This window comes from Dermochelys coriacea, chromosome 25, assembly GCF_009764565.3.
Source record: "Dermochelys coriacea isolate rDerCor1 chromosome 25, rDerCor1.pri.v4, whole genome shotgun sequence".
In the NCBI taxonomy this organism is placed as follows: domain Eukaryota; kingdom Metazoa; phylum Chordata; order Testudines; family Dermochelyidae; genus Dermochelys; species Dermochelys coriacea.
The window spans coordinates 10,801,870-10,825,088 of NC_050092.1; the positions used below are offsets into that span (position 1 = coordinate 10,801,870).

The 23,219-nt window shown below is 53.6% G+C and overlaps 1 protein-coding gene across 2 annotated transcripts in view; it reads left to right on the forward strand.

Annotated features, from left to right (window-relative positions):
* PALM (paralemmin) overlaps window positions 1-22,555 on the forward strand; it is a 68,263-nt gene extending 45,708 nt beyond the window's left edge. Inside the window, exons 5-9 of one of the 2 annotated variants that reach the window (XM_038384203.2) lie at window positions 4,461-4,578; window positions 6,117-6,138; window positions 6,994-7,056; window positions 12,330-12,461; window positions 15,734-22,555. In XM_038384203.2, the coding sequence (XP_038240131.1) occupies window positions 4,461-4,578; window positions 6,117-6,138; window positions 6,994-7,056; window positions 12,330-12,461; window positions 15,734-16,353 (955 nt within the window). In that variant the 3' untranslated portion in view covers window positions 16,354-22,555. The remainder of the gene's footprint in view (window positions 1-4,460; window positions 4,579-6,116; window positions 6,139-6,993; window positions 7,057-12,329; window positions 12,462-15,733) is intronic. The other variant, XM_038384204.2, reaches the window with a different exon arrangement.
* Window positions 22,556-23,219: the final 664 nt, after the last annotated feature.

Below are 23,219 nucleotides of genomic sequence, written 5' to 3' on the forward strand. Positions count from 1 at the left end.
CGGAGAGGTCCCTTCTAGCCTTATGATCTATGAGTGTATGCTGCCTTGTTTGTACAGCGCCTGGCCCGATGGTGTCCTGGTCTGGCTGTGGCCTCCATGTGCTGTTTTATACAGATAACAAGAACAGTTATCTGTGATCTATTGAGTTATCCTGGCAGAAGTGGCGTAACAGAGAGGTGAGCCAAGCTCGGGAGTTATAAAATCCTCAACTCAATCGATGATCCAGTGGTCAGGTCATTAGCCTAGACTTGAGACCTGTGTTCAACTTCCTCTGTGACTTAGGGCAAGACACTTGGCCTCTGTGTGCCTTATTCCCCATCTGTCCAGTAGGGATTAAAGCCCTGCCCTGCCTTACAGGGGTGCTGTGAGGAGGAATACATTAAAGATGGTCAAATGCTTGGAGATCTCCTGAAAAGCGCTTTATAAGAGCTAGGTATTTATTTCTATTGCAGGAATACCTAGGAGCTGCCATCATGGACCCAGGGTGCTAGGTGCTGTACAAACATAGTCCCTGCCCCAATGATTTTACACTCTTTAAAGTTCCAGTGAATGATTTTTGTCCAAGGCTACAGTTTCTTCTACCCTGTGCAGCCCTCATACCGTGACCAGCATTGATCAGATTCTGTAGCTGCCAAATTTCAGCCTTTTAAAGTAGATGAATGATCTTCCCGCAATAAATGGTTTTTTGTCATCAGTCCAGCTCTGTAAATGGCTGCCTTATTTTCCTGATTATGATTCAACCATCTGTAGAGATGGGAGGGGAAAATGGGGTTTGCCACTAAGTTGTTTGGTGATAAAAAGGCAAAACTGAGGCAAACACTTGGGAATCCTCTGACCGCAGGTGCTTAGGGAGAGACCGAGTGCGAGCACTGGTTAACGCTACCCAGTGTAATTCCACTGTTTTGGTATTTTCCGTTGAAAAATGAAACTCTCAGTAATGTGAACACTTCATCTTTCCCTAAACACCTATGGTCAGAGGGTGGCCAAGGGCTTTGCAGCGAATGGATTAGTGCACAGCTCCCCTGTGCGGTAGGTATCTCTAGTTACTGGTAGGTAAACTGAGGTACAGAGCAGTGACGTGACTTGTCCAAGGCCACGTAAGGAGCCAGGAATCCTCGCTGTATATCCTGACTCCCAGTTGCCTGCTCGGCTCACTTGACCACACTCCCCCTCCCAGAGTTAAGACTAGAACCCAGGTGTCTTGACTCCTGTTCCTCTACTCTGACCATTAGACCGCACTCCGCTTCCCAAGATGGGGCTAGAACCCAGGAGTCTGACCCTCACTCCTATGCTGTAAGCCCCAGCAAACAGTCACCTTGCACAAAAAAATTGCAGCAGGGATTGTCCTGGTGCTGACATATCACCCTCTGCCTATCCTGCCCCTTCCCCTTTCTCCCACCAGCTCCATAGCTTCCCTCCTTCTGCACGCTCTTGATCCCACTGAGATCCCGCAGCCAGATATCGCTGAGCAGCCCAGACTAGGGTGGCCTTTTTCCAAACCGGGATGGTATTTTTGTCCTTTTTTTTTTTTTTTTTTATAAGCAGCAGGAGATACTGTTGTCCCGGTGGCAGCGCTGTGTGAATGGTAAGTATGGTGAGGTGCAAAGCCTTGAAATAATGGCCCACAGGATGCGGTGACCGAGGGCCCTGATGCCGCAAAGGCATCCATGCAGACAGATCCATCCGCAGTGGGTCAGCAGACAGAAGGGTCCGCCTGCCTGGGATCCCTTTGGCAGATTGTAGCTTAAGTTCAGCATTGTACACAATCCACTCCCAAATGTATGCATCTCTGCTCCAACATGCTCCACCCCAGGGCATGAGATGAGAGATTCCAAAGTCTCTAGCCTGATCTTCAGAAAGAGCCAAGCCCCTGAGCCGCTCTGAAAATCCCGGTCATTGAAGGTGCTTCGGCTGGGCCTCCAGAAATGGAAACGCCCCAAATAACTAGCCACTTAAAAAACAATCTTGTGCTGCCAGCCCAATGGACTAGAGAGTGCACTCTCAGAGCCCTGGGTATTGGCAGAGAGCGTGTGGCATGTGGACAGGAAATCTGCAGCTCCGTTTGCCTTCTTCCATCCATAGCCAACGTCCTGCCTTGGAAAGGGTTGTGTATTGTTGGCTCATTAGTTCAAGGCTTTGCACAGGTAGTTCTGATTTGTCAGTGGCCGTTGTCCTCCCCTAGCTGTTATAAACATTCGGTGGAGGGAGTGAAAAGCTCGTGGACCTGGTGAAATCCTGAAGGGAAACAAGTGCAATCAACAGCCGTGCCGCTGTCTCTTGCCGTTCAGGACTGGTGAGCGTCAGCAACTGCTGCTGAAGTCAATGGAAATTAGGGCGGATTCGGCTCCTCTGAAAGTCAGGCCCTCCGATCCTCGCCACTGGATACTTAAATTGCTGTTGTAACCCACTGGCTGATGTGTGTGTCACTGTCCTCTCTGTGCCTGATCCACAGGCGTGATATGGGTCTGTCACGGCTCTTAGAACCGAGCTTTTTAGCTCAAGCGGCAGAATTCGTGCGTTGAGCTCTGGAGACCCCCCAGTTCAGACCCTGATGTTGGCCAAGATGGCCACAGCTGCACCATAAAATGAACGTGGGGGTAAAGCAATTCTCATTGGTTGTCACATAAGGGCCCTGATTCAGCCAGGCCTTCAGCACGTGCTTAGATCCCATCGGTTTCAAGGGGCATGGGTGAACTTGGAGGGCCGGCGAAAAGGGGTAGGCACCACAGAAGCCCTCAAAATAGAACTTAAATGGCACCTAGGCCTTGTGCTTGCTCCTTTATTGATTCACTTCCTGCGGGCAATGTAGCAGGAACAGATCCTGGGGAAGAATCTGAATAAGGACGGAGAGGGGTGGCTTGGCGGTCCAGAGCTAGGAGGGTACTCCGTGCCGTGGGAGTGATGGGGAAGAAGTCGTGGAGGTAGTTGTAGGAGAAATGGAACATCGTGGCTGGGTGGAGGGGGCAGGAGATGATGCCCCCCTTCGAGGATTTAAGGAGTTGGATGAGAGTCTCTCCCTTGGGGAATTTGCTTTGCAAACTGACACCATGGAGAGCCATATCCTCAAGTGGTGTAAATCAGCATGGGTCCATTGACTTCAGTGGAGCTAGTTATACCAAGTGAGTATTTGGGTTATACCAGTTGAGTATCTGGCCCATGAAACATCTATCCGATGGTCTCCGTACAATCCCGTCTGCCTGTCTGTCGGTCTCCTTACACTCCCATCTGTCTGTCTAGCTCCTTCAGCCATGTCTGGGTTCTACCAGTTAAAAGCAGGCGATGGGGTCTTTTCCAACCCCTCTCTCTCCCACACCCACAGCCCCATTTGAATTTTAGGGCGTTATAAATAATAATCTGCCCATTGGAAGAGATCACCAGCTCTAGATCACACCTGCAGCTTTTAGGCCTTCCTGTTTTGCGGGGGGTTGTGTCATACTGATTGGCCCTGTTCCATGCACCGGGGGTTTAGCAAGGCATGCTTAATGCAATGGTGAAAACAGGCTCTTGCGCGAAGCCAAGGAAATTAGCAACAACAAAACCCGAGTGGGTCGGTTTAAATCCGCAGGTGGAGGCAGGTTTGGGGTTGGCTGAGCTCCGGCTCGCTAGATGGGCAAGATTGGTGCGCTCTGCTTCATATTCTAAGCCTGATTCTCCTTGCATTTCCACTAGTGTCCGTCCTTTGGCTTCTATGTATTACAGCTGGTTTGCAACAGAGTAAGGGCCCCATTGAAAACCAATGAAAGGGCTCCCCTTGGCTTCAATAAGCTTTGTCTCAGGCCATGTATGAGATCAGAATCAGGTCTCGGTGGGAGGGGGGTATAGTGACAGGGCATTGTGGGCACTTGAGGGAAAAGCAAGGGTGCCGTAGGTCAAGATCGAAGTGTATGTTGGGAGCTCTGAGAAGGCAGTGGGATCTAGTAAGTAGAGCAGAGGGGGCTGGGAGCCAGAACTCCTGGCTTCTATCCCCAGTGCTGGGAGCAGGGTGGGGTGGGGGGAAGTGCGGTCTAGTGGGTGGAGCAGAGGGGCTGGGAGCCAGAACTCATGGCTTCTATCCCCAGTGCTGGATGGGCAGAGTGGGGTCTAATGGGTGCAGCACGGGGGGCTGGGAGGCAGAACTCCTGGCTTCTATCCCCAGTGCTGGGTGGGAGTGGGGAGTGGGGTCTAGTGGGTGGAGCAGAGGGGACTGGGAGTCGGGAGGTTTAATTGTGAACTCTTTGGTTCTGTCCTTCCACCTCCCTTTGCTCCCAGGTCAAGCTCGTGGGGCGGGACCTTGGGGGGGGGGCTGATCTTGGCCTGGATAACATAACCAAGCATTTCACTCTCAGGTTCCCCGGGGGTCTCTCTTGTACTTGGTTTCTCTGTGACTAGTTGGGTGGACACTGGGGGGGGGGCGGGGGAGGGAAAGCACCTGCTGCCCCCTCCCATCCCACGCTGCTCAGCAGCCTCACTCTGTCTTCCAGGTTAGAGAAGGAGCTGGAGATTCTGGAGAACGGGGACTCGGCGCCTTCCACCAAGGAGAAGCTGGGGAAGGAGGAAGCCGTGACTGCAAGGGAGGAGAAAGCAGCAAACGCACAGAAGGTCAGGAGGAGGGGGAGAAGGGGAAGCTTAGCCCTGGCTGGCCTCAAAACCTTCCCTTAAGGAGATCAATGCCATTAACCGCCTAGAGTACCGCGGAGCCCAGAATCGCCACGGTGCCTCCGTGCACAGGTTGTCATGGAGGGGCTGGGGGGGGGGTTTAAAGAGATGCCCTGCGAAAGCATCTCTGTCTATTCCCTTGAGACAGAACCAGCTGCCTCCGTTTACCCTCAGCCACCCTTGCCCACGTCAGGGGTTCCGGTGCTGTAATGAACCAAATCGCCTCGAGTCCAGGCGTTTGGGGAAACGGGTCTGAAACCGGTTCCTCTGCCGTCGCATGGCGCGTGCGTGTCACGGCGGGTGCCCGAGCTGCTGTCAGAAATGTCTGCACCCCGCACACGAGGCCCCGGGTGCCCGGCTGCCTTGCGCTGGCGGGTGCTGCCTGCGGGTAAAATGCCGCCAGATCGGAGGGGCAGCGTTGGGTGCCCGCTCGGCGCAGGGGTCGGGGGCGGTTCCGCTCGGGAGTATTTTGCACCGTGCACCGGTGCAAGGCGTGACACAGAAGCGAGGCAGGGGTGACTCGGGCGTAGAGCATACAATGCTGCGTGGCTTTATTAACAGGCGACAGCCAGCGCCTCTTCCCCTGACAATAAAGCCCCTGCCGTCCCCAGGGCACAGCTTTGCCGCCAGCCCACATCCGCCCCCCCCCCCGAGAAAATCCTCAGCCACTGCGCTCGGGCCAGCCCCACAGCTCTGCCCGGTGCGCCCCCGCCTTGCTATCGCAGAGCTGCCCGTTTGCGCGCTTAATCAGCCGCATGGCTCAGTCTGGCGGGGGAACACACGGTTGTTTGCCGGGGCAGCTGTGGTCAGCGGCTCTGCTCAGCCACGCCCCCTGCTGGATCAGAGGGGACGCTCGGAGCCCTCCGCACGCCCCGCCCGGTGTAGGGGGCTGTCGGGCTACGCGGGGAATTAAAAGGCGATGATTGGCTGGTGTTTGTCACTGGGTGGAAATAATTGTGCTGATGAAGACCGAGAGTGCTGGAAAGAAGCTGGAATCCGCCTGGCTGAGTTCTGCAAACCCATTTGCATTCCTTCACCGCCTGGCTGGGAAGCTTGACTCCCAGGTGAAGGACAAGGATTCAGTCTAAAGGGGACTCGCTGCTGTTAGCCCTAAAGGGTCTATGACACAGCAGCTGAACGGCCCTGATCCCATCCGTGCATGTACACGCTGGCCAGTTCCGCACCGTATTCCCCATTCGAAGTGCACCGATTCTGGGCGCTCCGTTGTCTCTGCTTGCACAGATCCCACGTACTGTGATTTGAGCTAAGGAGTCTCAAGCCACATGTTTAGAATGAGACGTACCCGATGCTCCTCGCTGGCAGGCAAACCTGCAGCAGCAACCAGTGGAGCAGGGGAGCCGTTTGCTGTTCTCCGGGTTGGATTAGTTAATGCGTGCTCAGCTGTGTGGAGGCCTCAGGTACCATAGGAGGGCTCGGAGTTAGCAGTGCTACCTGTAACCTCTCTGTGTTCTGTCTTGCAGACTCCGCTGGGCACAGCTAAAGGTGGGTTCTCTCCTGTCTCATCCATGGGATCAAATTTTCCTTCTCTCGTGGGCACAACCCATGCTCCCCTCACCTAAGAGCGAGCTCCCTGGCGCTCCTGCTCGGAGTGGTGACCTCCTAGGCAGGAGAAGCAGAATGAGATGCCTTCTGCCAGGCCGTGCCCTGGCCTCGCAGTCCATGGTCATGCTGCACGGCTGGGCAGCACTCGGACAGGCTTGGCCGCTGGATGCCAGTCAGTGCTGAGCTCCCAGTCGCCTCGCTCTGCAGGGAGTGGATCCCCAGGAGCAGGAGTGGCTCCTCCAGTCAGTAGATTCCCCTTTGCTTGGGTGCCATCCAGTGCCATCCCGGCCCTGGAAATGCCCCCAGCCCTACAGCTCGGGGTGGGTTGCTGAAATCACCCACCTTACCAACCCCTTCCTTTTCTCCAGCATCCCCTTTCATAACCCCCTTCTCCTCTCTCCATTAAACCCAGGGGCAACAGCTATCAGCCTTCTCCGACTGCACCCACTTTCTGCAGGGTGAACTAGGAGCTAACCTAAGGCACGAAAGCCCATTTGCAGGGGGCAGCAGCCTCCCAGGTGGTGGGAAGGGCCTCCCCCCAGCTCCCCGGGGCGCGGGGTCGAAGAGGCGAGTTGGATGATCGTTGCTGTTGCAAGGCCAGGGCATGCCACTTCAGCGGTCGCTATGAGCATCCGTGGAACAGTCCTGGCATGTCCCCTGTTGTGGTGGACGTCATGGGGCATGGCCGGGAGCAGGGCATGGTGGGAACAGGGTGTGTCCCCTGCTAGGGCAGGTCACCTGGATAGAGAGGTTTCCAGCTTGGGAAGTCATTGCTTTTCCTCTTCTTCCCCAAAGCGGAGCAGAAGATCTCCAACAGCCCCATGAAGTTGGTGGAGGCCACTGACATGATGAAGGCAGGTATGTACATTGCCTCTTGTCCCAGGGAGGATGCTCGAGTCCTGCTGCCTCATGGTACTTAACGCTGGGTGGGGGCAGGATGCCGTGGGGCTTCACCAGGGTTGTGTTGTCTTGGAAGAGAAAATCGCAGCAAAGCTGTAGTTCTCAGACCAGGGCTGCAGGTGTTTATCAGCGTGAGTTGGGGACAGGGGTGTACGGCACGGGGGTCAGGAATAGGGTTCGGTTTAGGAATGTGCGGGGGGGGGGTCGGAGTTTTCAGCCAGGTGGGTTGAGGTTATTGGTATCCATCACCTGGGGTTAGAATTGCAGATATCCATTAATTTGATGGTCCTTCAATACAAGTCGTACGCTCTGCACATGGAACCGTTCCCCGGGGGAACGGCATGCGAAGGCCTCTGGTACCAGACACATCCTATTAGGGGCAGGCTGAAATCCGCCTTGTACCAGGAAGTCAGCACTTGGATCTTCCCGAGCTGGGTACCCAGCGTCTGGCGCATCCAAAGGGCTGTGCCCCAGGGAAACGCGAGTCACGCACATCTAACATGAGACACGGGGTCGCCCGATGCAGTGCTGAGTGCGTGGCCCCATGCGTTAAGGATGTGCTGGAGGAGTTTCCCTCTTAGGCCGTTTCCTGGCTCTGTATCTGGTGTGACACTTGAGTTGCCAGGGAGAGTTACCTTCCACGCATGCCCTCACCAATCAAAGCCAGTTGGCTGGCTGAATCTTTATTTGATTCAGTCCCTCTTGTTGTGGCTTCTTGAGTTTTATACGAGATCTAGTGTAGCTGCCAATCCAGCCTCTTGTATCCAATCCTGCAGGGACCAATCTGTGGGGACAAATACACACACCCTGTGCATTGCACCTTTGGCCTCTGCCTTTGCATGGCTATAGACTAGGTGATCATGGGCCCCGGCCCATGACGTGCTGGCTCCCTTTGAAGTCAACAGAGGCTGAGGGGACTCCACCCCAGGGGTGTCATTTCAGAAAAATTCAGGAGGGTCAAGGGGCAAAACTGTGTCGGCATATAGGCCATTATCTGTGATTGTCATTCTGGGAGGGGGAGTGGAAGACAGAATGGATTCTCAAAAAGAAAAGGAGTACTTGTGGCACCTTAGAGACTAACTTGTTAGTCTCTAAGGTGCCACAAGTACTCCTTTTCTTTTTGCGAATACAGACTAACACGGCTGCTACTCTGAAACCTGTCAGAATGGATTCTATAGATCTATGAAAAGTTGGGGGAGGGACAAACCAAGGTCTCGCAAATTGCCCCCCCTTGCCCAATAGTACATGATGCTCCTGCTCAGCACCTTGCAGGATTGTGGCCCTATTAGGGCATTTCAGTCTCTTAGGACTGTGCTGCTCAAAACCCATAGCAGGCTCTGCCTCAGTTTCCCCTCCCTCCAGGCCCACAGATCTTTATGAGGGCTTTGCCTTGCTGGGGCCCCTTATCCAGCAGGCTCCTGCTCCCTGCAGGGCTCTCTTTGAGGCCTCCTGCCTGGGACCTCTGGAGAGCTGTCACCTGCCCTCGTCCCAGCTGGCTCCCTCCCCAGGCCCTCTCCCCGGTAGCTCATCCGACCCTCCAGTTCCTTTGGGCCTCTCCTTGGACTCCCCCCTCCCCCCCATACTCAGGCTGCCACTTAGAAGTAGGTCTGCTGGAAGATCCCCTGCTCCCATCACCTGACCCCTGCCCCCGTTCCTGTCACCTGGGAATGGTGGTTACACCTGGCGGAGGCCAGGCTGAGCCCCGACCTTTTAAATGGCCAGCTCACCCTGTCCCACTCTCCTAAAGCAGACCCCAGACTTTTCCAAGCTGTGCTGTATTGTCATGTAGCAAAGGTGAGCTCCGCAGGTGGGTCTGTCCCAACCAAACCAAGCCCAATGGAACAGCGTGAGCAGGTTCTGTGGCCCAGACCCTCAAAGGTGCGGAGGTGCCGAACTTCCATTGAAATCAATGGGAGTTTGGTGTCACAAGACCTGTGCGGATCTGAGCCGGTAGTCTTGTTCTGTTTTCTAGTGGAGGTGGATCTGTGATGTCCCCTTGGGAAGATGGTTGACTCAGGAAATGAAGACACAGTTTCACACACAGAAAATTCAAAGTGTTGGAGCTGTTTCCATTTTGCAGGGCTTGAAAGGGATCCATTTGCCACCAAAATCTTTGGTGCTTTTTCACCGAAATTCAAAACGGTCACCCGAATATTTTGTTTATCAAAAAAACTTGGTGGCTTTTCTTTTTTAACTGAAAACCAGGTTTTGGGTAAATGAAAAATGTCAATCATGGTCAGGCTTAAAAATATCCATTAAAAACACCCCCAGAGAATTTTGTGCAAGACAGAGAGTTTTGATTTTTTTTTTTTTTTTTTTTTTTGCAAAAATTTCAGTTTAAAAAAAAATGCCATTTTTCAATGAAAAAAATGGAGGGGCAAAAAATGTCAGCCACCCTATGAGAGAGGAAAGGGGCTTTCCCAGCCCTCCCGTTGCCTTGCAGTGCATGCGTGTACTAGAGACGCAGCAAATGATGCTGCTCACCGAGTTCTCTTTACCGGTAATTAGCAACTGGCTCAAATCGGAAACCCTTCAGCCTTTGGGAACGCAGGCGCTGGATAGAACTGGGTGACATTTTTCATGTGAATAGTTTTGCTCCTTCCCCCCCCCCCCCAAAATTGGAAATGTCAAAAGGCTTCTCTTTTTTGCTTCAGAGAGATGTTTCCTTTCAGAATTTACCTAAACGTATTTTTAAGAAAATTACAAACTTTTCCAAAAACCCCAAAAGCAAAACAAAAAACTTGGTTTGTTCCACCTGAAATGGGTTGTTTGTTTTTCTGTTGCATCAAGAAAAACTGAATTTTTTTCATTTTGGTTCAATCCGAAGCAATTGTTAAATCAAGCTTGGCTGGTTTTTCTGAAAGCTCCACTCTAGGAATTGTTTGGGGGCCGGTCTTGGGCCTGGTCAGACTACATAATCACAATGCTCCCTTCTGGCCTTGCAATCTAGGAACAATTATTTGGGGAGATTACTCAGTTCAGCCACCAAACCGAAAAATCAGTTATTTGCCCAGTCCTAACTGTGAATCCAGACTTTGAGCCCATCTCTAATAACTATGAGAAGTCCTACCCACAGTTCCTTCCCTGAAGGATTGGCTCATGCTTTCAGTTGTATGTCTCTACCATATGGCAGTTACCTGCCCAGGGCGCCGGGAAGGTGGAACTAAGAACTTCAGCGAGTTTGTATCTCCAAGAGGCAGGTGGACAGGCACCTGCCCATGTGATGGGCAAAGGACAGGCCACACCAAGGCTCACGCTGAGCTAACTGTGCCGTAGCTCCAAAAGCATTGCTGTGAATTTTGATTCCCGATACTGACCAGACATAAAGACGACACGGCTGTTTCTGAACTGCATCCAGTGGGGCCATTTCACACTGAGTGGGCACCGACCACGTGTAACTACTGGCCCAACCCCAGCCCTGTTTTGCCAGAGCTGCGCAGCGAACTGTTGCGTGAATGAGCTACGCCTTGAGTCCTACAACACAGTGAGGTCGAGCTAATGCCAAGAACAATCCAAGCTACAGCCGCAGAACCTCGGCCTTCCGAAGTGGAGATACTCATTAACTACACGCTTGTTACATACATGTAAACCCACTTAATGCCAAGTGCGATCCATACAGCTCAATTGGTTCCCAAGCCCCCGGCAGAAATGTTGTTGTTTATATAATCTTAGATGCTGTTTCTGGCCTTACCCTTTTACCCTCTTATTATTTGAAATCATGCTGCAGCTTCACTCGTTTGGGTTGCCTGTTGATAGAAACCACCTTACTTTCCCTTGGGTTGATTTCTTTCTTTCTTTGCCTCCTGCTCCTTGTGGCTTGCTGGCTTAGAGGGAAGGACACGTAGACTCCTAGCATGGCTCATCTAACCCCCCAACACAGCACTGCAGCCTGGCTGCTTAGATAAAGCCAGCTGGCTAAACTAAAGGCCGCTTGCAAGCCAGCCCAGCTCAGCTAGGAGTGCTTGGCAGTACAGATCTCAGTAGGTACATGCAGCCATTCTGCTGGAGCTCTGGTGTTTGCAGGTGAAGTGCAACGGGGCTTAGCAATGTTGCATGACAGTGGTGAGGCTGTGAGACTGCAGGGAAGCTACATTCCTGTGGCAAATGATTTGCTTTAGCCAGGTGAGTACGGATCAAGCCTCAGCTACATTCGAGTCCACAGCTCCATCGAGGAGCTACCAAGCCCAGGGGACATAGCAGGCCTCCGGGTCCAGGTGTAACATACTAGAGCGGGGTCCGAGGTGTTCCCAGCGACGGGGATCCAGTGGTCAAAGCGCCAGAGGAGATCAGATGAGCCCAAAGCCAGGAAGCGCTGCACCGATGCCAGCAGAGCTACGCCATTTGACGCCAGCTGAGAATCTGTCCCCGGGCCTGATTCTCCACCGCCCTGCCCCTTGCGTTGTCACGGGCCCCTGCGCAAAGCAGGGGGGACACGCCCCAGCCGCAGGAGTGGGGAATTCCAGCTGTGGAAGTGTTTTGCACCCACTTTGCACAGGGGGAGCAATGCCACATAGCACAGGACAGAGGGCAGTTGGGCTCGTGGGGCTAGCTGTTCACTGGAGAAGCCAAGCCCGATGTGTCTTTGATTCATATTGGCTCAGTGGATTGACGGAAACAAATCCTAGATCTCTTCTACCTCCTGCATCCAGCTGAGAGAATCAGAGAGCAGGTGCTTTCCTGCCGTTCTTACTACAATTAAATTTGAAAATTGGGGTTTTTTACTAAATGTACAAAACCAGAGTGAGGGTCAGATCCCTGCTCAGAGTCCTCAACGGGGCCTGATCCTGCTGGCCAACTGCTCAGTGGAGGGGGGCAAGCTAGACCCATCCCTCAGCTCTCTGGACAGATAGGTGACAATGGAAGCAGTTCTCTGCCCACAACATCACATCAGCTACCAAGAGGGGAGCCCGAACAGCCCCAGAGGTAAGGGAGCTCACGGCAGCACTGGGATGGGCTGGGTGCTAAGGATGCTGGAAGGTAATGTACATCCTGCTGGGAAGGCAGTGCTTGGGACATAGGGACTGCCTGCCACTCACTCCTTGCTGGAGCGCACACTGCCGCCTCTCCCCACCTAACAGCTCTGAGCTCTCCCACTGGCACCCGCGCCTCTCCATCTTGCGCCCCCTTCCCCCTCCCCCACGTGCTAGCTGCCTGCTTCTGAGCGCTGAAGTCTCATAGCGGGGTGGGAGCCGGGGACTGGTTTAACTCTCACTGTCCTGTTTGTATCCCAGCCATGTACTCAGTGGAGATCACAGTGGAGAAGGACAGAGTAACTGGCGAGACCAAAGTCCTATCCAGCACCACCCTGCTCCCCAAGAATCATTGCCTGCAGGGGGTCAAGGTGTACGAGGATGAGATGAAAGGTACGGGCCCAAAGAGCGTCCCTCCCTCCCCAGGCATCCTGGAGGCCAAGAGGGAGGTGAAGGGAGAAGGTGGCTGTAGACACTGCCAGAGGAGCATCACTGTCAGTGGCAGGGCCAGTGACCGGTCACTGCCGTCTACCGCTCTCCGGCTTTCCTGGGGACTGGCAGACGGGCCCCTGCCCTGGCTGAGGTGGATCATTGGCACCAACTACTCAGGGTTAGCAGCAAACAGCAACCACACCCTGAGTCCCCGCCCCATACCCAGCGTGATATTGCTTTCACCGAACCAGGAGAACCTGGAGAACAGTAGTGTTCTAAGGAACAGCCAGCGTGGATTTGTCAAGAACAAATCATGCCACACCAAGGTGAGTGCACAAGTGCTTGCAAACCTGTGCTCAAAGAGTCATGCTCAATGGTTTGCTGTCCAACTGGGAGGGCATCTCTAGTGGCATCCTGCGGGGGCCAGATCTGGGTCCGGCATTAGGCAATATTTTCATTCATGCCTCGGGTAAGGGAGCGGAGGGCCTGCTGATGAAATTTGCAGATGACACCAAGCTGGGAGGGGTTGCAAGCACTTTGGAGGCCAGGATTAGAATTCGAAATGACCTTGAGAAATAGGAGAGTTGCTCTGAATTCAACAGGATGAAATTCAGCAAAGACAAGTGCAAAGTGCTTCACTTTGGAAGGAAAAATCAAATGCACACCTACAAAATGGGGAAGGCAATAGTACTGCTGAAAGGGATCTAGGGGGCCTAGTGGATCACACATTGAATATGAGTCAACAATGTGATGCTACTGTGAAAAAGGCGGTTATCATTCTGGGTGTGTTAACCGGAGTGTCGGATGTAGGACGCGGGAGGTGATTGTCCTGCTCCCCTTGGCCCTGGTGAGGCTTCATTTAGAATTCTGTGTCCAATTCTCAGTATCCCATTTTAGGAAAGTTGTGGACAAATTGGAGAGAGTCCAGAGGAGAGTAACAAAAATGATGAAAGGTTCAGAAAACCTGCCCTATGGGTAAAGTTCATGAAACTGGGCATGTTTAGTCTTGAGAAAAGACGACAGAGAGAGGATCTGATAACGGTCTTCAAATATGTAAAGGGCTGGTATACAGAGGATGGTGATCAGTTCTTTTCCATGTCCCCTGAAGATAGGACAAGAAGCAATGGGCTTAATCGTCGGCAATGGAGATTTAGGTTCGGTATTAGGAAAAGCTTTTGAGCTCTAAGGGGAGTTAAGCTCTGGAACAGGCTTCCAAGGGAGACTCAAATCACTGTCATTGGAGGTTTTTAAGAACAGGTTGGAGGAACCCCTGTACAGCTTTACTTGGTCCTGCCTCAGCACAAAGGGCCTGACTTGATGACCTCTCGAGATCCCTTCCAGCCCTGCATTGCTCTGATTCTCTCTCTCGTTGGAGGATGTTCGATAAGCTCTTTCATGTCCCAGGGTGGCCCCAGGAAATGGAGGAAAGATGCACAGGGTGCATGACCTAATCTAGAGTTGATGCATAGATGTGTGTGGGAGGTAACGTTGTTTAGGTCGAGGCTGTGTGGTGCCATGACTTGGATGCTGGACTCTGGGTCTGGTTCAGTCCCTGGCTCTGCTACTTAATTTGTGTGATCTTGAGCAAGTTGCTTTCCCTGCCCTGTGCCTCGATTTCCCTAGTGTGTGAAATGGGGGATAAGACCTGACTTCCTAAAACGCTTTGGGGTCTGTGTTACCTTGCGCTCTCGTTAAGAGCTTTGATGACTGCAGCTGTCTTTTGCCTTTTGTGTTGGGCCACCACATCAGCTGACAGCCACTTCCTGTGACCGTGAGCAACAGCTGTGGGGAGCGGATAGCAAAGGGGGGGGTACTAACTATCTGAACTCTGTAATGATTTGCTGCAACCTTCCCCTCACCCCTTCCCAAAGCAACAATCCGTACCGGCTGCTGGGACACGTGCCCCAGCATGGCAGAAGCTGCATGCATTGCTGGACATGGCAGCTGAGGTGCGATGGGAGGGATCCAAGTGAGTTCAGACTCTTTCGGGCAAGTGCAGCTGTGGTCTTGTTTGTCACTTGGCGGGTGCAGGGAGGTGTTGGGGCTGCAACAAATGAAGGCACTTTAAAAGTTGCGTCACCCCTTGTAGCGTTCTGCAGATGTTGGGGGGATCGCTTTGCAAACAAGGGACAAACACAATCCCCGTTTTCAGGGAACATCAGTCCCCGTGAATGGCTCTTATCGAGGGTGGGCTGCAACCTTCCCCGTTCCATCGGTAACCGACGCTGGCCCACAGCTGCTCCACACATTGGGCTTGGATGTGTGTTCTGCTTAGGTTTGTAACAGCATGTCCACGGGGTGCCGACAGGAGCTCTGAGCTTGGGGCTCCCCTGGTATGTAGGCTGCTAAGTTTGCTCTGGTCAGGTGCTTTGGGTTTCTCTCCTGGCCTATCCCATGATCTGTGTGGGGGTTGCACTATTCCACTGCCTCGCGGAACAGGACAGCAGTTTGCTACGTAGAAAAAGATGCACCGAACTAACCACATAATGAACAGCAGAGCCACCTTCCATAGGGATAACATGTCATCACCATCATGGGGAAATCAAACCCAAATGCCTTCGTCTGGAGCATGAGAGCCACCTAGCGGCTGCGTATGCTAATCTCAGGGGTGGGGATTCTTTCTTACAGATGTCCCAGGTCGTCATCCCTGTACTGAGAATGATCTAGATTATGCCTGTGGATGTATCCTAGCAGACCAATTCTAGGACTGGTTTCCTATTTAAAGGGTTTTTTCCTTTGTGGGCACCCAGTGTGATCCATCCCAAGCACTGCTTTAGAAGCGATTGGTTCTCTTCACCTGGCTGTAGATGGGGGTTTACTGTGGATCGCCCAAGGAATAATTCCCTGGGCAGTAGCAAGTGCTGATCTGGGAGTGTCGCCTGATGACAACCGCTTTTTCTGGTGATTGAGTCGAGGGTCCAGCAAACAACGGAGTCTGGGGTGTGTCTGCCTCTTTGAAGAGCTCAAAAGCTGCCTGACCCAGAAAGGGAGTTCTGGGTTTGGGTCAGATCCTAAACCAAGATATATCCAGCGCCAGATGGGAGCGATAATGTGAGATTAGCTCTGTAGATTCCTGCTGTCTGAATCCTAAACCCCCAGACCTGGCTTGGTTCCAAGCCTTTGTCTCACCCTATCCCAGATCCAGGCACCACCTCTCATCTCTAGACCCAGCCTGGCACATGCCCCCTTGGCCTTCCTCTGAGCCCTCACTGTCTTCTCTGTCTCTCCCACAGTGGTGCACGCGGTCCACATGGAGGATGGAGCCATCGAGAATGGGGTCCACCCGCTCAGCTCCTCTGAGGTGGACGAGCTGATCCACAAGGCAGATGAGGTGAACCTGGGCGAGGTCTCCCAGAGGGACTCCAAGACCAAGGAGCGTGAAGAGGCCAAGAAGGAGGGTCCCGAGAGCAACCTGCCAAGCCAGAAGACCACGCCCCGGAAGGAGATCACTGGGGTGCAAGCCAAGCCAGTGGACAGCCCGAGAATCCTGGCCTCCTGCGAAGGGGCAGAGCCTAGCAAAGAGCAGCCAGTCACCATGATCTTCATGGGCTACCAGAATGTGGAGGACGAGAACGAGACCAAAAAGGTCCTGGGTCTGGGGGGCACCATCAAGGCCGAGCTGGTGGTGATTGACGATGCCGATACCAAGCCAGCAACAGCCGGAGCGGCAGACTGCACGGGCAAGGACCACGCCCCACCCAACGGCAGCACCGTGGAGCCCGTGGCCGCCCTGCCGCAGAAGGAAGACAGCCAGGTCGGGGAGAAGCCAGGGGCCAACGACACGGATCCCAAGGGAGCCGATCAGGACCTAGACATGAAGAAACACCGTTGCAAATGCTGCACGGTGATGTGAAACATCCGCCAGCTCCTTCTGACCTCCCGTCATTGTACAGCCAAAAAGGACTGCCCCCCACCTTCTGTTACCCCGTCCCTCTTAGTTCCCTAGGTTCCACAAACTCCAAGTGACACCGTATTTTATTTACTTACCAGACACAACTTCTTTTTCTTAAGAGACTGGGGAATCAAATGCAGTGTTTGTAAAGTGTATAATAGGCAGCACCATCTCCCGGCCGCGACATCGCTCATCTGACGTCCGCTTCCATGCAATATGCCACTGGCGCTGAATATTATATTTATTATACACGCTTATTTTCCCCCCCTGCCTTTGTCTCTCCCCCCTGCTCCCCCGTGCCATGGTAGGGTCTCTCAGAGATCCTCAGCCCACCAGGGATGGCCATCATGGAACTCTCCCGCCTGTAGGGCTCCTGTTTTTTTTTTTATTTTACTGATGGCTTTTCCCCTCGTTAAATGACACCCTCTGCTGTTATCCGAAGGATGCTGGAGCTGATCTCACTGATGTGGGGGGAGGGGCTCAGCAGAGGGTCATCGGACTAGGAAGCCTTCTTAGATGGTTCTTCAAAAACTGGCTGCTGTTAGGACTTTCTTTCTGGCCTCATGGAAGGGGAAGGAGGGAGGCCACCCATGTCCCAGCTCTTTCTCCACACGCCCTGGCGTCAATGGGCCACGGTTTAGAAACACCCAGGCCACCTGCTCCAGCAAGACAGAAGCTACTGTGTTGTCTTGATGAGGCCACAGCCCAGCCGTCAGAGCCTGCCTGTCCAGCGGCAGCTTGACTATCCCCCGCACCCTGGGTTCGTTCCGACGGCGGGTCTCGGGAAACCCAACGAGTCACAGACCCAGCGCCCCAAACCACAGCTCCACAAGAAGTTTGAAGCAGAGGTGTCGGCCGGCATGTGAGCTGCTGGCCGAATTTAAATTTGGCCTGATCTTGTTGCTTAGAGTTTTTAAGCACTGACCTGAGCCTTCAAACCAGCTGCAAGATGGACTGTTTCCACGGCAAAAGGAAAAGGACACTCCCTGGAGATGAGACCTCTGCAAGTGCGTGTGACGTTCCAACACAGCTTGGCCAAGGTCCGTGGGGGTGGTCTGTGAGATGGACCTGTTGTTTCAACACCTAAAGTTGATCGTTCCAGGTGCAACATGCAGCTCCAGAAAAATGTAGCAGTGTAAAAAATAAACAGGACTCTGCTGGATTTCCAGGCAGCAGAATCAGTCACTCTGGAGTCACTCCTTCTCTGAAGGAACTTCAGTCTGGCACTTACAGTAGTGACCACAAGCCTTAAGGTACTTTATTGACCCCGCTGGTTTGAATGCCGGAACCAGGGCCTATCAGCTCCCACACCCCTGTGATTTCATGTTCTCTGCTGGTTTCGACAGAAGAGCGGCTTCTTCATTTCTTAGCTGGCTTTTCTCTGCTGGAATGACAAGGCTGTGAGGGGGCGAGGCGGTTGGAAGGAGGTTGACTGCATCCCCGCTTGCGTTAACTTTTCCCTTGCAGATGCCACACCAGTAAGGACATCGGCCACTGAGCTGATGACTGGAGATGCTCCCAGTTCTGGACGGTGGGTGAAATTGGAGGAGGTTGGCCCAAGTCATGGCCAGCGGGAGAAGGGACTGCTCGTCGGGAGTTCTGGAGGGTTGTTCTGAACATGCTTGTGGTCATTAAACTGTGGAGCCCTGGTTAGCCACAGGTAGGACCCTCGTCCCTTGTCAGCACCTCCACCCACTCAGCACTGGCAGCCCCTTGGCATCAATGCTGTCACCTTCTCAGTCCAGGGCAGCCCTCCCACGCAACATGCTTGTGTGGACAAAGTCTGAGCCCTCCAATCCCTTGGCATGTCCTCTCTCGAGCGTGCCCTGCCAGATGCCTTATTGCTGTGTGGGTGGGGGGATTATGATTTGCCTTTGGCATCACCTAGTGGCATTGATGAGTCCCCTCGAGCCAGTTGCTCGTTCAGCACATTTGGCCCTGGCAAAGCAAAACGGTTTTCACTTTGTGGCCAAGGAGCCCAGCAAGTGGCTTTGAAGTGGTGCATAGTTGGGCAGCTGCCACAATTGCTTGGAGACGCCCCTAAACCAGGCCCCAATCCTACCCTCCTTGATACCTGTGCAGGCCTGCTGACACTAATGAGGTTGTACCAGCTGCACCTGAAAGCAGAACCACTCCCACGTAAAGAGATGGGGCCGGATTCTACTTTTGGCTACCCGCTGACTGCTGTGGGTCTGCCCCAGAGCTTGGGGACTCCTCTGGGGGTCACTCACAGAGGTTCCCTCCCTCAGAATATGTTTATTCTTTAACGCTGTTATGCTGAAGGAGGGTACCTGGTTTTTAAAGCAGCTAAGTGAGTGGCAATGCTTTGCTTGGCTCAGAGCAGGGGAAACTTTAGTTCTTTTGCTGCTCCTGGTTCGAGTTTGTAGCTAGCCGCTGGGCCCCAGCCACCTCCAGGGAGCCTCCAGTTCTTCTCCAGGCTGATGTCCGTTCTCGGGAACACCTCGTGGGAGCTCTTCAGAACAGATGCCACCCTGATCCCCAATCGCTTTCCTTGCACCCACTCTCCCCGCAGCGCAGAGCTGTGGACGTGACAAGATCAGACACTCACTCCCCTGACCATGCCCGATGAATTGCAGACCAGATCCCAGCTGGTGTAAATTGCCGGAGCGCCATCAACTTCAGTGGAGCGACGCCAGCTCACTGACACCCGCTGAGGATCTACCCCAGGTTCTGCAGCAGAGCATGACTTGGGAGGCAGTTCTGCTCTGCAACAGCCAGATTGGCAAGGATGCTGCAGGTCCCCCAAAGGCAGCTTGTTGGCTGGCTGCCTTTGGGATCGCATCTAAGTGGGCAGCCCTTTCCCGCAGAGTGAGTTCCATAGGGGAGGCAATGGGAGTTCAGGATAAACCCCATCCAGCAGAACAAATCAAGCAATGGGCCACAACCCAGTGGTGCCAGTAGAATGCAGGCTCGGAGCTAGTGGTGAGACCACATGGATCGTGTCCTAGGGCTACTGCATGCGGGTCTCGGGTCTCCTTTGCTGTGACAGGGGCTGAAATAGGACACGCTGTAGGGTTAGTGGTCGATCTAGAGATTGGAGCTTGTGTAGTGCTCATTGCGCAAGGAGAAGCTAGCGCTCACTTCGTATTTGGTTCGGGATGGCAGAGTCAGGGATGCATTGGAACTGGGTCATTCATCAGCAGTGAATCATTTATCGATACGACTTTAGACCTTTTTCCCACTCCACAGACAGACTTTGATGCTGATTACAAATTTGCTCGTTACTGGAAACAGTTCGACGAACGCTCAGTGAAAACGAGCTTCCGCCAGCGAGATGTTGGCAGACCACTCGCTCCGGGAACTTGACATTAAGCGGGAATCAGGTTGCGGGCCTGAGTCGTTGGTATCGCCTCTGCTTTCCAGCTGGAGTGTTGAAATTTGTTCCGAGCAGGGATGAGGGAAGAGATTTGAGGAGGTGCCCCTGGGAACGCTTCCTGCACGGAGCACATGTTTGCACACGTGTGAGCAAGCTGTGAGTTTCCCAGGAACTTTCTTTCAGACAAAGGAACACAAAAGCTTCTGGGCATGTTGGCGGCAATCACGCCTAATGCCCTCAAGGTCAATCTGGGCGCCAGATCCCCAGCTGGGGTGACTCGACTTGGTTCCATTGGAGTCACTGGCTCAGATCCCCATCTTGTGTAAGACAGCCCAGTTCCATTGACTCCAATGGATTTACACCTTCGGAGGGCCTGGCCCTGGGAGTGGATGAATGCTTTTTATTTGTTGAAAATGTTCGCCTGGCACTAGAGGCTATGGGGCCAGATCCTCACCTGGTGTAAATGGGAAGCCCAATGGCGTTATGCCAGTTAATGCCAGCTGTGTGGTGCATTGGTGCCATCACCGCCATCTTTCTGCCAGGATGTAGGAACGTGGGTTCCAGGTTGGCCAGTTAATGGGTAGGTGATACGTGTGGGGAGGTGGCGCCACGCAACTTTGGTTTTCACCCTGTTCTCTCACGTCATCCTTAGAGATTGAGCTCACACAGGTGTGTTGCCCACTGACAACTGCATCGTCTACCCAGGCATGCTGGTCCTGAAGGGGGACGTCATCCTTGCTTCTCTGTTATGTGAAAATTACCTCTGGGCAAGATTAACAGCATGTGCCCTGTGGGCTTAACTGGACTCAGTTGATGCCAAGGCTACTTGCTGTTTCTCTGCAGAGGGGTAAATTTCAGCCTAATGTGATGTCTCAAGGATTAACCAAAGATCAGGCCCCTGACTGCACATAATGGTCTCCCTCCTTCTCCCTCCCCTTGCAATTTGTGTAGCATTCGCTGTTAGAGCATTTCCCCTGCTGTGCAGCTTGAAAGGTTCCTGTGCTCGGTGTTGCCCCTGTGGCTACTCCCTGCCACACCCAGCTACGGTTTTCGCACCCTTCCACTCCGTGCCGGTGGTTCTCATCCCTGGCGTTAGTCCTTGTTTGGTCAGTCATCCTGAGAGGAATCAGGATCGTGGCAAAGCTTCTGGACTACAACATACGTAGCCACCTGCGTGCCCATGGAAATAACCCACCCAGGGCCAGACCCATTCTTCCTCCTCACTCCACTGACTTTGAGAGGGGCCCAATAGGAGGCAGGAGTGAAGTTGGCACCCAAATACTTTTTAATCTCTTGGTTTCTATGTGCCCACATGCGTGCACACAGAGAGAGACCTCACGACCTGAAGTCTTGATCAACAGGGAATACATTTTACAATCAAATTGTTATTGCCACTTTTAGCTCCGATCCAGCAAAGCACTAAAGCCCGTGTGTAACTCTGAGCGTGTTCTTTGCTGGACCAGGGATCCCCTGCCTGTTTGTACCCGGTTCCATTTCCAGTCTCCTCAAGTTCCCATTCAAAGATTCTCGTAGCAGTAGGAGGGCCAGGCCCAAAGAAGCAGATCCTGGTTAGTCACTTGTATTTTTTCCACTAGGCTGGCCAGTTCTCTTCGGGCTGTGACAATCATTTCCCCAGGGGCCGACGGAGGCCGACGCTTTCCTCTCAGTGCTCAGCCTCCAACCCTTGGCCTTCGAACACAGCAGCATCTCAGATGCTTCTCCCCTGGGATAGGGGTGTAGACCAGCTTCCCCTTGTGGCCCCTGGAAGAGGCACCTGATTCCCCAGCACTGGGTTTGGCGCAATCCAGGATGGACACTGGCAAAGCTTCGACCAGAGCTGATTCCACACCCCTCAATTATTTCATTTAACTGATGGTCTTCGCCCACATGGCTGAGAACTTTGCCAAAGAATAACGTTAAGGACTCTGGGGCTTTATCTGTAATCATGGCTATGAAACAGGATGGGGGTGGGAGGGCCGTAGTGGGAGGCCACAACTGGCTCGCTGGCTGTGAGGTTCTCAAGGGGATGAAGAGGGGTGTGGCGGGGTGGTGGGAGAGTGACCTGGCTGTACAAAGAATGACGTTGGCTGCCCTTGCCAGGTGGACACTGTCTTCCCATAGCCCCTTCCTTGGTCCCGTGCCAACCTGGGGTGGGGCCGGGCTGTGTCCTCTCCTCCACGGCCGGTGGCTGCCGAGAATCAGCCAGCTTCATGTCACCTGCTGGTCAGGGATCTGGCTTCTAGGGTTCCACGGATCTGGCCTTAGTCCAGCCCCGGGAGCTCTTGCTGTTCTGGGGGCAGCCCCATCCCCCAGTCCATGCATGGGTCATATGGGGAGTTACGCTATGGGGCAGACCTCCCCCAGGTTCCAGTTTAGCTCTGGACCCAAGTGGGGCTTAAACCAGGCACCAGCCTAGCCACATAGGGCCCGAGTCTGCTCCTGATGAGCTTTCCACTGCCGCTGCTGTTAATGGACTCAGGATTGGGCCCTTGATCCCTCAACCGGATCTGGGTGGGGGTGGCTTGAGGGGGAGAAAGCAGGAGCCCAGCACATTCTGAACAGGAGACTGGTGTGTGGCCCCCTCCTATAGCCCCTTTTTCCCCTCATCTGCCTGGCCCCTTACCAGCCAGTGTATGTACAGGGCGGTCCCTCTGTGAGCCCACCCCCACCACCCTGCCATTCCTCCCTGCCCCCCCGCTGCGTGACTCGGCTGAAGTGCACTTCCCGCGCTCCTGTGCTTTTTAATTGTGACGAGCCATTTGACGTTACAGCCCCCATTGTTTGTAATACACCCGAACTAAGCCAATAAACTGTGTGACTAATCAGATGGATGCCTCTGCCCTCTGCTTTGGGGCCAGCCCCACAGGCCCATGTGGGGAGATGGGGCGTCACCCCCGGCTCCTCTGCGCAGCATCTGGATTTTTCGCCACCCTGGTCTGTGCATGGACGCATGCGATGGCTCGATCTCGGGATTTGCATCAAAGGCTGAGAGGGGCACAGATGCTGCAGTAAAGGGGGGCCATATAAATATTCTAGATCTAGGGGCACGTATGGGGATGGATGGATTGATAGATGGGTGTGATTAGGAGCTTTTCCCTTCCCCCTGATTCTTGTCACGCAGACAGGAAGCAGAAGACCAGAAGTCCAAGTGCAGGCAATGCGATGTTCATTGGGGTTAGTTTCAAGCAAGCATACGCATAAGTCTGACAACAACACAGGGCCTCTTCCCCAGGGTCACAGTTCCCCCCTCCTTAGCAGGCATAACTACACCTGTAGTGCTCGCCCTTGGTCCTACCCCTTATCATTTATGATCCTGTGCCGTTTTGGAGCGTCGTGAGTCTGGGGGCTTCGTGCCACCTCTTTTGGATCCCATGGGAGGGGTAAAGAGTGATGTTGTGCTTCGGTCAGGAACAGGCCTTTCTTTGGCCCTTTAGCGTTTCTTATACCTCCCCCCCCCCCCCGCCCGACTGGCTGCTTGACCTTATCTCGG